Below are 11,470 nucleotides of genomic sequence, written 5' to 3'. Positions count from 1 at the left end.
TTGCCATTAAGTTGTTAGATAACCAAGACGTAACCTCCCTTGGCTTCAAACTGAAAATCTGTGAAACGGGCCAGTGGGAGAACCAAATGTTAAAGTGCTAGAAATAGTGTCAACTATTGTATGAATGTAAGGAAGTATTAAATTCCAAGTCAGATATTTTAAAAATTAAGAGCAATTACGAATGGAGATAGAATATATAAACACATTAAAATCTCCCAAGCCATGTAAAACCCGAAGGCATTAAAATTTATTAAATGATGCAATAACAACAGAATTCTTTATTTACAATAGCATTATTTAACATCAAATAAGCAAATAGCATCAGCAAAGCAATATTAACTTGCATAAATGTATTTAAAATTTCTCTGAATATATCTACCTTTGCATAAACTGCTCACACTAGAAATACAAACATCGATGCAGGTGAACAAAGTGATGTTCAGAGTCAACTCCATTTTGAAAATAAATCACAACCTGAAACACTGTAAGCTTTCTCCTGAAGAACCATAGTTAATATATTGCTTAATTTTACCCTTGTATAATCTTTTCATATACACACATCTCAGATGCAACTTCATGAGGAACTGTACAAATAAAACCCACAAATGACAAAGGAACAAAAATGACAGTTAAATGTTTGAAGAAATGTATCATCATCACTATTCAACAACATAAAGGTTAAGTGATGATGCACTTATTCAAAAATTGTACACAATTCACTATACAAATATAATACATTGGACAGCTATGTAGGAATATACAAGACTTAAAAACAGATCTAAGGCATTATGCTAGATTTTAGCATTTTGAGGTTCTTGCACATAGCTTTTACCTGTAGTAAGAAACTTAAAAGATTTTGTTTTCCTCTATAAAGAAACACCAGGGAGAAAATTCTAATTAAAATCGAAGCCACTACAGTAATTTTCTTTTGTGCAGAGAATGCTTTGCTCTTAGGCAGCATACTACCATACAAATACTAGAAAATTTTAAATTCACACCAACAATTAATGGCTTAAGTTGCATTTCAAAATTGATTGTGTATCTTTGGGTTCTGCAAGTGGATCTGTGCCACCCATTTCATGTGTTAAGCCCATATGAACTCCATTTTTAAACACAGATTAAAAATTGCATTATATAAACTGCAAAAACATTGCTTTCAGTTATTACAGGCCGTAAGAGATACACGTGGGAGGGGCATTTTTAGTCTTTGAGTCAAACGAATTCATTGTAGTAAAACAGCTCACTTCACTTTTTAAACTTAGCACATTACATGAACACTTAAATGAGTTTTACAACCAAGTTAATGTATGTATACTTTTCACATTATGTGTTTTTCACATTTAGTAATATAAGTAAAACACTGATTATTTGTTCTATTAAAACAAAACCAAGTACTCAGTCTGACAAATTTATTGTTTACAGCATGAGAAATACTGATAATGAAGGGGACTGATTTGGCTTTTGCTTCTACAGTGATCAATATGATCAGAGGATTCCTTCACTGACTTTTCTCTTTTCAGTTAGATGTAAAGCAAAATCCATTACCTGGTCTGAGCCATCAGAGAATTTATAATCTCTCTTCCTTCAAAACAGTAATGATCGTGAATTATTCTAAATTATCGGTATCAGAGGTTTGCAGATTTGTCTGAATTGGGATTGACATTAAGACACAGTGGGCAGATGGATAAACAATCAAAGATACACTGATATTCTGGGGACAGTGTTTTAGTGAAAAGGGACTTGAAACAAAGCCAGTTTAAACTCCATTTCTCTTCTGTGCTGTGTGAAGATAAAGTCATTCCAATTCACATATTTCTAAAAAATCAACTTAAAACCGGTCACAGTAAACTGGGTAATGTGAGCCTCATCACACCGATGAGGTCACGGAGTTTCGGGCCAACATCTGCTCATTTTTTCCATCACGACTGGGCAACCCAGTGGTTCGGTTGAGAAAAGTAGAGCATTTCGAGGGGGACACGTGAACTGGTGACCGCTGAGAAGTGCTGTTCCTGGCCACCTCCCTGTAGCGAGCGATACCCCTCTCAAGTGGGAAAAAAGTATCGAAATGCAAATTTCCAGAAAAATTTCTTTAGTATGGAGCAACACTTTCAGACTGTCTACTTAACCAGTTATCTTTGGGCTATATCTCTTTCTATACTCCATAATTTGCACATATAGAGAGAGATATAAATATAAATAGGGGTAGTTTGTACATTTTTCACCCTGCCACAAATAAATTTCAAGGAAAAACCTCTCTGTTCCTAAAAAGCCTGGCTAATGAGATATAAAATGCTTTGCTTTTTAGACATCAAAAAGACATCATTCTGAAATTTAGGTAAGAAAGTATGTGTTTTAGGGGTTGGGGAGAAATAGCTCAAAAAAGGTCATCAGTTTCTTGGTATTGCAGTTGTCTGAAACTGATGCCAATTAATAAAAGATTATTCCCCTACCAGAGTGGGCAAGAAAAACAACCATAAAAGTGGCCTGCTTAGTAACATGTAGTCTTTCTAAGGTTCATTAAGAAAGAATATAAACATATAAAAATCAAGAATTGGTTCCTACAGCGGCTGCATATCATTAGATAAATGATTTATGAGCAGAATCACAAGGTTTAGAAAATAAAAAGTCTTAAGTCTACAAATTAGGTCTAATCAAGGCATTGATATCCTTTACAAAACACCTTTAGGAGACATTGCTATGAAGATATCTAATTTAATACTGAAGTACCTCATTTTTGAGTCAATTCCACAATATGTATACCTCACAAAAATTATACAATTAAAACACTTAAGTTCTCAACTTAAATTATTGCTTGTTTACATATAAATTGGATTTTATGTACCTTACAAAACTTCGGCTTCATCAGCACTGCTAGAAAACAAAATAAAAAACACATGGCGGAGGTTAAATCTGTTGTGATATCTGCTGTCAATTTTAAACACACGGTTACTTTCTCCCGTTCTTGTAGGCCAGTGTTGCTGGGGAACAGAATAAACATGCTTTCAAAGCAGGTATCCTTAGTTGGATTGTATCAAGTCCTAACTTGGCTCCTCTCCTTGCCAGTAAATGCTTTTTTTCTGAAATTTAATAGTTAGCAATTGACAGTGGCTGGCAAAACATTTAAGGAAATAAAGGGCTTACCTGGTTTCTGTTGCGTTTAAATTAAAAAAAAAAAAAAAAAAAACCAAAAAAAAAAAACCAAAAAAAAACGAAAGTAGGGAAGGCTGACAGGGGAAGGAAGAGTCAGGATTGGATGGAGAAGAGAGGACGCTAATCAAAGCTGTCTTATCAATCTAAAGGGAACTTAGTTTGGAAATGAACAATGTTTCTTCTTGATTCACAATTTAGGTGGAATAGTTTGATTTTGACAAAGAAAAAAAGAAAAAAGCACTTGTTAATATCAACAGCCCTCTCATAGGCTCCTTTTCCTCTGTTCAGTAATGGACACTCTTCTCAACATGGTCTCTACAGCTTCTACAAAGATACAACTATGACTTTACTGGTCTTCACTTCTTGGGTGTCTCTGTACATACAGCGCTGTCCGTGGTGTCTGCTCTGCTTTTATCCCAAATGCAGGCTTTAGGTTAAAACACCTTTTAGTGTATTTTTTTTTTTTTTTAACTCTCTTCTTTCCCGAGATGAATCTTAATCTTTTGCACTAGACTGATTAGCCAGGGAAAACAAAGCAAGAAACCAGTGTCTGGAACCAAACAGGAACAGAACAAGAGCATGGTTGTTTTCCTTAAATACATACATTTAAATACATTCAATCTGACATGGGTATGAAATTTGCCTGTCAACATTTACTTTGCAGGAGAGATCTAAGTTGCACTAAGGTGAATGCAGTGAACAGACTGAGCAACTGTCTGGACGCGAGCTTCAGACTGTCCAGAGAAGAGGCGGCTCCTCCTGCAACAGCCAGGTGGACTCCACCCCGGGAGCCAGGGCCCCGGCCCGTCTGCTGACCTGGCTCTGGCAGAACTGGCTGGCAGGTCGATTGGGTCAACACAGATAGACACAGCTCTCCAGGCCGGTAAGTGTTTTGAGCAAGTGAGCCCCGTCAGCTGAAGAGAGAAGCAACCAGCTACCTTCAGTGTCAGCAGTATTTCTGCAGGAAAACAGAGAAAACTGTGAAGTACCTCTGAATTTTTTATAACACCATCATAAAGCTCATCACAGAATCATCAATATGCTTGGTGATTTTTAAATAGTGTCGTTCCTGAAGGCTCTGTCTGGCTGAATTACAGTTGATTTTGAGGCAGACAGGCAGGAGGCCCTGTTCCTCGCTGAGCACACTCCTCCCTTAAGGCCAGCAGATCCTCCGCGCCACTTTGAAGGACGAGAGGCTTCAGTGGATGACTGCTGCTCTCTCACCAATGACGTCCTACACCAATGTCCTCGCCCACCATCTCAAGCGACGTTGCAGAGATACCTCACTGCTGAGCTGCCCTGGCTTTCTGACAATATCCGACTCAGAAGCGGCCACCACTTCCTCAATCCTTCCTCAAAATCATCCAGTACAAACCGACTTTCAACAAAACGTCCCTCTTGACTTTCTCTTACAGAGATACTCCCAAGGTTCCGTGGGGTGTTTTCCTGGCTTCAGGGAGCTGAATAAACCAGGGTTTTGGATCTACGGATATTCTCACCAGTTTCTGGTTGCTATGCCATGATGGTTTGAATGAGGGCTGTAGTGAGCAAGAATCATGTGAGGTGTCTGACTGGTTGGTGCATGTCTGTCAGTGCTTTTCTTTGGTTATTGACTATGTTTTTGACTATGTTCCACACCCCCCCCCAAAAGGTTTCATCCATGTAGCAAATATTAATTATCCACTCTGTGCCAGGTGCTGGGGCTATAACCAAAACAGTGTATTTCTGGTCACCGCCATCAAAACATCGAGTGGGCCAGGGAGACAACAACATGGTCCGAATTATGTGAGAGGAAATACTGGGTGCTGTGAGGACACATAACAACTGCTTCTGGGATTTAGATCTGAAGGCATAGCTAGCACATCAGGGCCATTAAAGCTTATCTAGTAAGATCAGAGAGTAAGCCCAAAATAATCAATTTCACCACACTACCCTGCAAAGACCGACTGGGGGAAACTGCTGCCAGATCATGAATTCTAGTGGTCAAAGGTGGGATTACATTCCTGGTCTGGAGCACAATTCTCCCAAGCTTAAAACATTAGTTTAGGAGAATCCCTCTGATTGTATTTCCTCTTAGAGAAGAACAGTTAATGTACTTTTCTCTTTGATATAAAGCCGAATTATATATTTATTTCCAATTTGTGTCACATGATTTCATATGGAAATACTCCACAGCTCTAAAATATGAAAAAAATCCTTCGATTTTCCAGTTAGTCTAGAAAAACAAACTCTACTGAGAAGTATTAATGTCCTTAGCAACTTGAAGGCAGTATTCTTTAACACGAATGGATTATCAGTAAGCAGCTATCACCCAGGAGCAGTGTACTGAAAGAGAATGTTGAGCATGCCGTGGATATCTAAAGTGACACTGGTTGGCTTGGCATCCGGCTGTGTCACTTCAGGGGTGGAGAGTCACTTAATCTTTCTGTCCCTAATACTTCCTAGGGCTGTTGTGAGGACTAAACAAAATCATGTACACGAGGTATTAAATAGTTCTGGGAACATAAAAAGTACTCGGTGAATGTCATCACCACTATCCTTATCATCACTGCCTGGAAGCTGGTCCTAGTTAGTGATCGATTTCCATAACACCAGTAAATACAAGTAATTATAGCTACACTTTATACAAGAGCCATGCAGCTGACCAGTAAACTCAATTTTGCTATGTTTAAACATATGTAAAACATAGAGGCATGTTAGAAGTCCCTGTAAAAAGAAGAATCTTTTGGTTGTGTAAAATCACCGCCCCTCTCTACATAGCATTTTGGTAAATCCACAGTTGTATATGCTAGCTCTGCTTAAAGCAAGGTACAATTTTAATCTCCATTTCAAGATAAGTGGAACACCAATTCGATTAGTAATGAAACACTGGTTTCTTTTCTTTTTTAAAGATTCTTTCCATATCCTGCTTTTTTTTCTTTTTTAATGTTTATTTTTGAGAGACAGAGAGAGAGAGAGACCGAGTGAGCAAACACGAGCAAGAGACGGACAGAAAGAGAGAAGGAGACACAGAATCCAAAGCGGGCTCCAGGCTCCGAGCTGTCAGCACAGAGCCTAACGTGGGACTCGAACTCACGAACCATGAGATCATGACCTAAGCTGAAGTCGGACACTCAACTGATTGAGCCACCGAGGCGCCCCAAACCACTGGTTTCTAGCTCAACAAATAGAACCAGGTTACCAATATAAATTCTGAAAAGTTCCTTGATTCACAACAGCAGCAGAGAACATTACAGAAACACAAGAGGACAGAGATGACTGGATCCCTCTCTTTGCACATAATCAGTAGAATGGTGACAAGTGCAGTGATTTCCAGTTATTACTCATGGATCAGAAGGGATATACTGTACATATTACTTTCTGAAGGAAACAAGAGTGTCTGACAGACTGTCCTCTGGCCTTAATATTCAGCATGAACAAAGTATAAATGGGAAGCCAGATTCAAGAGGGGGTCTGGGAGAAACAAAGAAAGTGGGAGGGGCATAAATGGTCCAGGCTAGATGACTACAGGGAGAGAGTTCTCACCAGAGATCCTGAAGAGTACTTTTGATAGCGAGAACATCCTATATTTACTGAAAGTTGCTTTTGTGACCTTGATGCTAATCTTTCCATTTGAGTTTTAGCGGGCACCCATCAGGGGCCTAGATGTGCGTGAAGGTGGTTCTACTGGCCCACCTTGCCTGCAGCTTTACCTCTCCACTTTGCCCAGGCCTCACTCTGTGGATTAGTCCTTCCAGCTTGAAGGCCCCTGCCTCTCTCTGGTGTTCCTCACAGTGATCTTCCTCTTTGTGTGGTGTTCCTCACAGTGGTCTTCCACGCTAGCTGTGCGAGCTTGGGCAAATTCCCTCATCCTCTGAGACTCCGTCTCCTCATCCGTAAGTGTTGATGAGGCCTAAATATCTCTGATGGGCCCAGTATGGTTCCTGTATACTAGAGACCAAAAGGTACATTCCCTTTCCTCACTTCAGATGTTTTTCCCCTCCTGAGATTTAGTATCCTAATGCCTGAAGCTGAGGACGCTCTTCAATATGTAGCCAAATCTTTACCGTCTGTCCCACAGTGTGGTGTATTTCTTTGCCCTTCAGGCTCTATAAAAAACCAGAAGGGAATGGCAGCCAAATTTGTTTCTTCTGGGGCTTCTCCAATGTTGCTTTCATAAAACCTTTAGAGAAACGTCCCAGGAGCTCCATGTCCCCTCTGGGAAAGTGGGCGGCAGAGTACAGGGGCTAGTAATGCACGCATGGGGGGGTGAGCCTTGTCTCAGCTTCCTTCCTGGTATTGCAGGATCTTGGGCAACTCATCAAGCCCTCAAAACAGTAGTTCTACCATACGGTTATGATTGGTTTAAATCAACTAATCTAAATAAAGCTCTCAGCAGATAATCAGGCTTGCAGTGAATGCTCCATACCTGTTGGTTTTTTCTGGAATTAAAAAAAAAGATTAGGGGCCATCCAAGTGTTCTGCTGTATAGTACAGCAGTACAGTCTTCTGTAATAGGGCAGCAGAAGGATATAAGGCAAGTCAAACTGGGGGGCAGGAGTGGAAGACGGGGCTGCTGGCCTGGGCCAGGCAGGGCATCTGAGCACCTGGCCCTATAAACTGGCTCTCCCGGGTGCTTGCTTTGTGTCCCTGTCCTAGGCTGGCACACAGTCACACTGAAGGTGGAGGAAGGGAGGTCAGATCCTGTCATGGTGGGTTCAGGGAGGGAAATGCAGTCCTGGCCCCCAAATGCATTTTTCCTCCCACAGAGCTATGATGTGCTGAAAGGTTAAGCTCCCTGGCACTTTTGGGTTAACGTGGGCTGTCCTTTAGCAGAAGCCTAATTATCACTAATGTCATCATTCCTCTGGGAAGTGCGTCCCAGGTTTTAAGCTTCTACTTTCTGCACATAAGCCATCACTGATTTCTTGTGGTCACTCTGTAGAGGTGCAGTGCGGTAGGGGAGGCTGGGCTGGCAGGAGAAAGGTGCCACCCCCCTAAGGGGCTTCAAACTTCAATCAATGGCACATTTAGAGTCTGCACACATAGTCAACATGGAATATACTCTATTTTTCGTTTGGCTTACTGTAGTGACGTTAACCATTTAGATGAGCTCTGCATCTGGGTAAATATATCATCTGTAGGATTCCTACCCAGGGGTGTCTCTACCATGTGTGGCTGTGGTTCTTTAAACAAGAAAAACAACAAAGAGAAAATTCACACACCGTGTATTTAAAGTCTGGAGCTATACCTTTTTTTTCTTAATTTAAAAGTTTTTTAAAAGTTTGTTTATTTATTTTAACAGAGACAGAGAGAGTGGGAGAGAGAGATCCCAAGCAGGGCTTGAACCCACGAATTGTGAGATCAATGACCTAAGCCACAACCAAGAGTCAGATGCTTAACTGACTGAGCCACCTAGGAGCCCCATTTTTATTTTTTTTATTGAGATAAATTTTTTTAATGTTTTTATTTTTGAGAGAGAGAGACAAAGAGAGAGAGGGACAGTGAGAGCAGCGGAGGGGCAGAGAGAGACGGAGACAGAATCTGAAGCGGGCTCCTGGCTCCGAGCTATCAGCGCAGAGCCCGACATGGGGCTTGAACTCACAGGCTGTGAGATCATGACCTGAGCCGAAGCTGGATGCCCAACCGACTGAGCCACCCAGGTGCACCCCCACATTTTAATTTTTTTAAAAGTAATCTCTATACCCAATGTGGGGCTCAGACTCATGACTCAGAAATCGAGTTAGATGCTCTACCAACTGAGCCCAGCCAGGCACTGCTGCATCTATTCCTTTTTAAACTTAGATATTAACAAAACCAATTAAGATCCACTTTTCTGTAGGAAACTGAACACCGATCCTCTATTTTCTCCATTGAGAGAGAATTTTTAACTTAAAAATAAACTCAACCTGGGGCACCTGGGTGGCTCAGTCAGTTGAGCGTCCGACTTCAGCTCAGGTCATGATCTCACGGCTTGTGAGTTTGAGCCCCACGTCGGGCTCTGTGCTGACGGCTCAGAGCCTGGAGCCTCTTCAGATTCTGTGTCTTTTTCTCTCTGCCCCTCCCCTGCTCACACTGTCTCTGTCTCCCAAAAATAAACACTAAAAAAAAAAAGGAAACTAATCTATTGCTAAGGATTATATCCCTTACCTTGAGAGGGCCCTGCAGGCCCATTTACTATGTGTTAAGCTGCTCACAGAGCCTTCCTGTTAACATATCAGCTGCTAGACACACAATTCAGTTGAGTTCCAAGAATGGATTATTCTTTTTCAAGATTTGATTGAACATGGTACTATCACTCTTCTTAGAACAAGGGTTGGAGGTAATATGCAAATAATATATAAGACTGTTGCTTAAACAAAGTGAAATATAGACAAACTCTTAACAGGAATAAACACAGAATTAAGGGATAGGGAATAATTGTAAGTTAGCTCCTCTTTATCCTCCTGAAAATCTAACATTATGATTCAGAAAAAGTAAAAATAAATCAAAGTTTGCCTTAACATGACTAATACACTGCTACTTTTTTGGCTTTGCTATGATAATATCATTCCAGGGCAAAATTAGTGTTTTTAATTCATACGCCACCACCAGCTCAGTTAAAATGAGCTTAAAGAAATAATGATTCACAGAAAAACTATTGAATGTCAGATGAAATTAGAAGATATTTTTAAAAATCACAAGCGTTAAAACTGTCTTCAATCTATTGGCTGACAGTGAGTCTGCCAGTTTTGCTCTATAAAATATCCATGTTCACCTTACTACCCTGTTCACAGATTTCTTTGCCGTTTCTTACCCGTGATGCGTCTCCCTCCTGCTTAATCATATCCATTCCAGGCAGCTGGTTTGGGAAAAGGTTGCCTCCCCTCAGAGCAGGGTCATTAACCTGAGGGCACAAGACAGGACAGCGGCTCCACTCAGTGGGATGTCCAAAAGTGTTGTAGGGAACAACCAACCGACCTTCCTCCTCGTCTTTGTTCTTAGGAGTAGAATTACGGGGAAAGGTGGCTTTGTAAAAGCGGTCCCATCCCTAGACCTACTCTCCCATGTATAGATCTGGTGGGAGGTGGGGGAGTTGGGAGGAACAGGGAAATAAATACTTACACTAACTGCCTTCAAAATTAAATTTTATTGGCATTTTGTATAGAAGTTTGACAGTCTCGATCATACTTGAAACATTTTCATGCCTTAACATGTTCACCTTTTTGGATGATTCAAATTAGACCAGTGACTCATATTTGGGACTTCGGAGCCATCTGAGAAGCTCCTAATACCTCTGTTACTTAGGCAAGTTATTGATTAGCAAGAGCAAGTCTGAGTACCCAACAGTGCTGAACTTTGTGCCTCTTAAGTGAATTATTCATCAGCACTCATACAATTCTTTCACAAATTACAAAGTAAAGATACAAATGCAAATACTGTACAGGACTGGTTTTATCAGAATAAACACGCTGCAGTTGTGTTTTTTAGGTTTCCAAATTAATCCTAATAATCAAAAAGTTTAAATCTATGTAAAAGTTTCTTTGCCAAAGCAATCTGGATTACTAAAAATGTACCAATTTGGGGCACCTGGGTGGCTCAGTCAGTTAAGCATCTGACTTCAGCTCAGGTCATGATCTCATGGTTCGTGAATTCAAGCCCCGTATCAGGTTCTGTGCTGATAGCTTTGAGCCTGGAGCCTCCTTCGGATTCTGTGTCTCCCTCTCCCTCTCCCTCTCTCTCTCTCTGTGCCCTTCCCTCATTTACATGCGCGCGCGCACGCTCTCTCTCTCCCTCCCTCAAAAATAAAACGGCATGACTTCCAGGTAGGTTGACTATGACCCATGGTAGAGTAGACCATCTGGGTGGCCCTTGCTTTGTACAGTCTCCCTAGGAAGCAAATCAGGAGCCACTAGTGGCCCTTTCTGTAGAAAATTCAAAATCAACACCACGTTTCCTCCATCGAAAAGATAAAACTCTTTTTTTTTTTTTTTTGAAAGACAGATGGAGAGAGAGAGAATCCCAAGCAGGTGCAGGCTTGAACTCACAAACTGTGAGATCATGATGATGATCTGAGCTGAAAACCAGGGTCAGATGCTTAACCGACTGAGCCACCCGAGTGCCCCAAGAATCTATCTTTAGTTATGTCTAATTTACCCAAGTAAGCCACCATTGATGGTTTAGTCACCATCAATTCAACTACAGAAAGGCGAATTATTATTACCCACACAGAGCTTTCTTAAATTGCAAAGGGCTTTAAATTTCCTTATGCACTACTCTGCATTTTTATTAACATCTTCTCATAGAATAAAACAGAGGTGCTGTAAATAAATTTACTAAAATTTCCTCACAAGTTGTGGTG

At 40.7% G+C, this 11,470-nt stretch overlaps 1 protein-coding gene across 8 annotated transcripts in view; it reads right to left on the bottom strand.

The window, feature by feature from the left end:
* Positions 1 to 220: 220 nt before the first annotated feature.
* The window catches only part of NCOA2 (nuclear receptor coactivator 2), a 293,243-nt gene continuing 281,993 nt past the window's right edge, over positions 221 to 11,470 (bottom strand). For 7 of the 8 annotated variants that reach the window (XM_040487637.1, XM_040487632.1, XM_040487630.1 and 4 more), the window contains 2 exons: positions 9,926 to 10,015; positions 221 to 4,108 (listed from right to left, as the gene is read on the bottom strand). In XM_040487637.1, coding sequence (XP_040343571.1) covers positions 4,097 to 4,108; positions 9,926 to 10,015 — 102 coding nt within the window. In that variant the 3' untranslated portion in view covers positions 221 to 4,096. The remainder of the gene's footprint in view (positions 4,109 to 9,925; positions 10,016 to 11,470) is intronic. The other variant, XM_040487636.1, reaches the window with a different exon arrangement.

The sequence above is a fragment of the Herpailurus yagouaroundi genome, unplaced genomic scaffold (genome assembly GCF_014898765.1).
Source record: "Herpailurus yagouaroundi ecotype Mexico unplaced genomic scaffold, PumYag 165, whole genome shotgun sequence".
Taxonomy (NCBI): Eukaryota; Metazoa; Chordata; class Mammalia; order Carnivora; family Felidae; genus Herpailurus; species Herpailurus yagouaroundi.
The sequence above is the reverse complement of the archived record's forward strand: the minus strand, read 5'-3'. Positions and strand labels throughout refer to the sequence as shown.